The 6,385-nt window shown below is 43.9% G+C and overlaps 1 protein-coding gene across 2 annotated transcripts in view; it reads left to right on the forward strand.

Moving 5' to 3' along the window:
* Positions 1–674: 674 nt before the first annotated feature.
* Positions 675–6,385, forward strand: part of LOC109060739 (CXXC-type zinc finger protein 4-like) — a 6,164-nt gene continuing 453 nt past the window's right edge. Inside the window, exons 1-3 of one of the 2 annotated variants that reach the window (XR_006153350.1) lie at positions 675–759; positions 2,611–3,643; positions 5,181–6,277. Coding sequence is in view for 1 of the 2 variants with exons in the window: in XM_042713593.1 (XP_042569527.1) it covers positions 2,660–3,643; positions 5,181–5,228 (1,032 nt within the window). In the remaining variant the exon portion in view is untranslated. Of the gene's footprint in view, positions 760–2,610; positions 3,644–5,180 lie in introns of both variants that reach the window. The other variant, XM_042713593.1, reaches the window with a different exon arrangement.

Genomic DNA, 6,385 nt, shown 5'->3' on the forward strand with positions numbered 1-6,385 from the left:
ATAAATAATCTCTGGCAGATGCGTCAAGGTTTTTGACACACACACACACACACACACACACTCGCCTCGGACCGTTTCTTGTTTTAATTAGCCTCCTGGTGCGCGTGGTAAAAAAGAGCGGGTTACGGTAACGAGCCGCAAAATGAACCGTAATGATCGCAAGTAATTCCTCAGAAAAAAAAAATTCCTCACGCAAGACAGACACGCAGTGAAGACGCGAGGCTGCGGTGATTCAATAACCGTCATTCAGGCTTCGGCGGGGGGGGGGGAGGGGGAAAGGGCGCGAACGCGGAGTTGACACGCACATTACCCTCACCGCGCTGCGCGAGACCCGTAATGTCAGCCCCCGCGCGCCTCCCCCGCGCTTCCACAATCATTCCCCGCCAATGATCAGGAAGTATCAGGAGAACGGCGCTTCCTCACCTCACACCCCCGTCAGCCACACGCAGCGCGACACACACACACACACACACACACACACACACCGGGAGGAGCCGTCTACCCTTCCGTCACCCATACCCGCCCCCTGCAGGACGGTGGCGTGTTGTTGGCGGCGTCACCAATATTATTTATTATTCCCTGTTAGTCTCGGTATTTAGCAAACTAAAGCCGCAGCTGCTCCCGGTGATCGTTTAAAACGGACGCGTCTCGTTGTTTTGTGGCGCACGTGTTTTTTCTTGTAACGGGGATTATTGAGGCGGCATCAGCGCGCGGTGATGCTCTTCCGTTAAAGGATCTTGAAGCGTCGCGAGTCTAAAGGTAAAGCTCGTCTACATTTTCCCGTCCTCCGCCTCCCCCCTCATTCACCCCCCTCCTCCTCCTCCGTCCTCCTCCCGTCTCTCTCTCTCTCTCTCCTATCTCTCTCTCTCCTAGCTCTCTTCTCTCTTCTCTGACGTGCGATGGCCAAGAGAATTAATCCGTCGCCTTTAATTGCACCGTGGTGTCCAGCGGTCTAACGCCCTTAATGACCTCTGATCCGCGCGTCGCTGCCGCAGCAGGCGGAGAGTAATTACCGTAATTGATGCTCGAGGCGACGGTAGCAGGGGGAGCGTTTCTAGCAGCGGTTCTCTCTCTCTTTCTCTTTCACTTTCTATTTAAAGTTTTTAAAATTTTAACTTTCTTCTCCACTGCTTATTATTGCCATTCGTGTTGTTCCTCTAATTAAAACAATAACACATTTAAAGGCGGACCTGATGGTGTTAGATATAATGCTCTGTATTGTCCTAAATTATTTCATGCATATGCAAAAGATTAATGCATAAATTACCTTTTGCATTTTTTTTATTGTTTTAATCTAAATGTAACTGAATCTCATGTATTTTCAGGGGTTTTGTTTTTCATAATTTTAGATGACACATGCTTTTTTAGATGCTTGTTTAAATTTGGTTCTGGAATATTAATTAAGCAATTTTTTTTTTATTGTTTTTTATAAAAATCAAATCTCTCTGTAAATAAAATGGAGTAATAATTCAAGAGGCAACATAATATAAGAGCTGGAGGAAACAATGAGGAATAAAAAATGGACATAAATGCAAAAAACAAAACTTTGTCTGTTTATCTGTGTTTTACTTAAATATTTCATTTAAATTTGACAATCAAATTTCAGTTTTTAAAATGGAATTTCTATTATATTCTGTTTAGGAACCCACTGAGAACGAATTGCAAATCCACACTAAGGTCCTTGCACAACTGGAGAATGGTTTGCAGCACGAAATTTTAATAGAGCGTTTTTCATGTCGTCATGCACCAAAAAGAGACGGAAGGTCGCAAGCACAGAAACCTTGCACACTGAGTCCGATGCGTATTAATTAATCAAAATTGAGTTTTCAAGCAGTGATGATGATTTTGTTGTCCTGCTCTTTCTTTAACAAGACAACAAGAAAGAGGACATATTGGATCCATCATTCAATCCAAGTAGAGTTCCACCTCCTTGTAGTGTTGCAGAGCTGCTTGTTATCAAGGGGGTTTGGGATATTTTACTTGAGGTTGTAAGTGGCTCAGTTTGGTGCTTTGCTAGCGATACTGGAGCCACATATATTAAAAGAAGACCACAAGTGTCCGTGAACTTAGTGTGCAAGGGAACCTTATAACAGTGCTTTGTGCAGCGAGCAAGAAATGACCAACTTGTCAGGCCTTCATTCTGGATTTGGCGTAAACATGGTACGGTGGCTCTGAAATTGTAAACACATCTCTCAAAATGCTTTCGCTCACGGTCTTAGAAAAACACCGAAAATCAAACACGATCCAAATTTTTTTTTAATGGCCGAAACGAAAGTTTCAGTGGCAGTGTGTAAACGTGAATTGACACTAGCGTGAGATCGTATTTATTTTTAAATTGCGAAAATTAAAGACGAAAAATTTCGGACTCAGTCAAGTAAGATTGCGTAATCGCGTAATCTGTAATTTTCTTGTTTTCAGGGTTTTTGTTTTTCGTAATTTTAGGTGTTTTGATTCTAAGTGGACTCTTGTTTGATTTATTTTGTTTTGTATGCATCCTTTAGAATTTGACGAAATATTCTCTATTGTCTGCAAATAAATGAAAGATTTCTGAATTGCGATTCCGCTTAGTTGTAGTTCTCTGTTCACGTCCACCTCCTCTTCCCTCCACAGGACCAGTGCCGTGGATGGTTGGGCGTTAGTGCGTGTTTGTTTTGCTCTGATGGCGAACATGAGCAGTAGTGTGTGCATGGAAACCCCACACACTCATGGCCACGCCCATGGCCACACCCACAACTACAACCCCACCCCTGGGCGGGACTTTCCTCTGCAGATCGACTCGTGCGTGAACCCCGTGTTGGACTACAGTGCGCAGATGGAGCGGTATCGCTCATTTGCCACTTTCTATAAGAACAGTACAGCTGCTGCGGCTGCTGCTGCCGCCACCCCATTTCCCCAGACTGCCAAAATCGCCCGAATTGCCACGCCCCTCTTCCCCTCAGCCCGCCTATCGGCGATGCCACCCTGGCCCTGCGACAACGCCATGCTATGGGGGCGAAAGCCCACTGCGGTTAATGTAAACGGACCTCACACACATCGGACTGGCATGTCGAGGGCGGAGTCGGTGAACATGCACATGTCCGCCAAACACATTCCACAAGACTCCGCCCTCCCGATGGGTGCTGACAACTTCCTGTCGCCGCTAGCCACGGAGCAATGCCGCGGTCTTCCCGTAACGGGGGCCGAGTGCATGAATCGACTGAAGTGCCCGCCATCTATGCCGCCTAGCGGAGCCGGAGAGGCTGACCGTGGCGGGACATTCGGAGGGATGCCCCCGTTGGGGGGTCTGTCGCTGCCACCGGGGGTCATCGTCATGACGACGCTTCACTCCGGTGCAGGGTCGTCGGGGGTCACAATGTCAGACAGCGCGTTTCAGATTGCCAACGTGGCGGCAGACTGCCAGCACAGCGGCTCGTCCTGCTCCGGCTCACCCGCCGCTCTTAACGGAAACGCCAACGGCAGTTGCAGCAGCAATGGTAGCGGAGCGGCTAAGCGCAAGCGCAAGCGCTGCGGCGTGTGTGCCCCCTGCAGAAGGCTCATTAACTGCGGCGTATGCAGCTCCTGTCGAAACAGAAAGACGGGTCATCAAATCTGCAAGTTCAGAAAGTGTGAAGAGCTCAAGAAGAAACCAGGCAGCACAATGGAGGTGGGATTCTCACACGCACTCACACATATGCAGGGAGCTCTGCTGAAGTGGGCTGTTTGATTGGCTGGGGGTTTGGAGTAGAGCCCAGTCTTGGCACGAGCAGCCATAATTAACCATCATGCATTAATGTCTGTGTGTGTGTGTGTGTGTTAGCTGATGGTTTGAGCCCTCTTATGCTGGAAAAATGCCCTTACACTCAAGCACACACTGTTGCTCTCGCACACACACAGTCAGTATTGAGGGCTGAGAGATGAGGCAACATGTTGTAAGTTCTCTGTAATAATACAAAGACAGCTTAATCTATTCACAACCTGTTAACACAACTCACCAGAATCAAAATCAGACCAGTGTAGAAGTGACTTTCAAACCAAGCATCTTTCCCACTGAAATGACATCTGATAATTCGCTGAACAATGGTAAATATGAATGCAACTTTACACAGGAAGATTTTAAAGGCCTGTTCACACCAATAATGTTAACTACATTAGCAGACAATAATGTTATGTTTATTCTAAGTGTTTATTGCAGTTTTGTCTTCTGCTGCTTTAAATGCTTGTGATCTTTAAAGTCGGATGGATTGTTCTTGGCTGTTTTTATCATTCAGCACCTGGGAAAAAATATTATGAAAATGATTCCAACAGTATAATTTCTGTGCATAGATATAGTTGTGGTGCGGCCTTCATTATTCTCAAAGAACTTAAACATCTCATTATAGTTATCATCCTTGGTGCGGACAGGCTTTAAGAGTTCGTTTGGATTCTCCCTGGCACTGCATTTGGGATGTCTCCATATAATTAAAGGAAAAATCCAAGATGTGCAGTGCTGGGGAGGGTCCAGGAACTGTTTGAAAACATAACATGTATGCATTTGGCAGACACTTTTATCCAAAACAACTTACACTGAATTCAAGATGTACATTTTTATCATTCCCTGGTAACTGAACCCAAAACCCCAAATCGCCAACTCCATGCTCTAATGTTTGAGCTACAGAAATGCCTTAGTAGCAAGAAAACTAGATATCCAAGACATCTACACATGGTTCAGAGTAATATGCAATCAATGCAAAAAATGTGTGCTGTGTCAGTTCATGAAGTACCAACTATTTGCAAAAAGTCTTGGTCAACTAGTTCACTTTCTACTTTTTTTTTTCCAACAAAACTCTTGTTGTTCAATCCTCACAAACTTTCATCAAATCCAGTGACTAAAAGTTTCATAATTACATTTATGCATTTAGCAGACGCTTTTATCCAAAGAGAAACAAAAGCAATTCATCAAAGAGCCAACAATAATCGTTACATAAACAGTCTCAGCTAATGCAAACATGGCCTTTGCATACAGATGGACGGGTTGGTCTGTTGTTTTCATTTTTCCCAATTTAATTCTCATTTTTGATGAATCAATATTTTGAATCATTGCATCTTATTGTGAAGATGATTCACACCAATCTTCACATCATTTCTGTGATTAACTGGGCCATTATATCCAGCTAAACTGGAATCTGTCCAGAATTCCCACTGTCTCCTGTGTCTTCCCTCAGAGAGCACCATCCGCAGGAGCCGCCGACACCTTCCGCTGGTTCTTCTGAAGAACCCGCCACCAATCCACGTCATTAAACCGGACTTGAACACTAGAAGATCTGCAGGTCATACACCTACAATCTACCCCGAGGTCTGATCATACGGTTCCGCAATCAGGGACTCTCACGCCCTCCTCTCTTTCTACCCCTTCCCCTCAGGACTCACTGTGGCCCGTTTAGCACTGAGGGGCGTCAGGTGCACACGCCCCACCAGTGAGACGTCGAGGGCAAGTCTCTGGGTCTCAGACTGACCTCACCTCAACCAAACACTAACTGACATAGAGAAACAGAGACTTGAATTCAGTCGTATCAGGACCCCATCCAAGCTTAAAGGAATAGTTCACCTGAAAGTGAATATACAGTCATCATTTGCTCACCCTCATGTCATTTCAATCACTCGCTTTCTTCTACAGAAGACAAAAGGAGGTTATTCAAAGAATATGCATTGAAGCAAATGAGGTCTGTCAAACTCTAAAATCACGAAACAAACAGCAAAAAATCAGTCCATACGATTATAATGCACTATATTATAGGTTCACTGAAGTCATATGATAGTTTTGTGTTGGGAAAAGACATTTGTAGTCATAAATAATCACTTGACCGAACCAGGATATTCTTGTAAAATTCACCTTGTTCCACACAAGAAAGTCAGTCATACAGGTTTAGGTTTATAAAAGCAGTCCATACGATTAATGCTCTATATTATAGGTTCTCTGAAGTCGGTTTTCTGTTGGGAAAAGACTGATATTTTTTACTTTTTTTTGTCACAAACCATCATTTAACTTTAGAAGATGTCATGGATCAGTTCCCTTTTTATTTGATTGAAAGGAACAAATATGATATACTTTAAAAATTCACATTTTTCCACAGTAGAAAGTCCATATGATCAATGCACCATGAGTTCTCTTAAGTCATATGATCGTTTTGTTTTGGGAAAAGACATTTGTAGTCAGTAACAATCATTTTACCTCCCTTTCATTTGATTGAACCAGGATATAATTGAAAAATTCACCTTGCTCCACAGAAAATGTCCATACGGTTAATGCATTATATTATAGGTTCTCTGAAGCCAGTTTTGTGTTGCAAAAAGACACTTTTTTTTCAGTCAAAAACAACCATTTTACTTTTAATTGATTAACCAGTATATTCTTTAAAAATTCACCTTA

The sequence above is a fragment of the Cyprinus carpio genome, chromosome A23 (assembly GCF_018340385.1).
Source record: "Cyprinus carpio isolate SPL01 chromosome A23, ASM1834038v1, whole genome shotgun sequence".
Taxonomy (NCBI): Eukaryota; Metazoa; Chordata; class Actinopteri; order Cypriniformes; family Cyprinidae; genus Cyprinus; species Cyprinus carpio.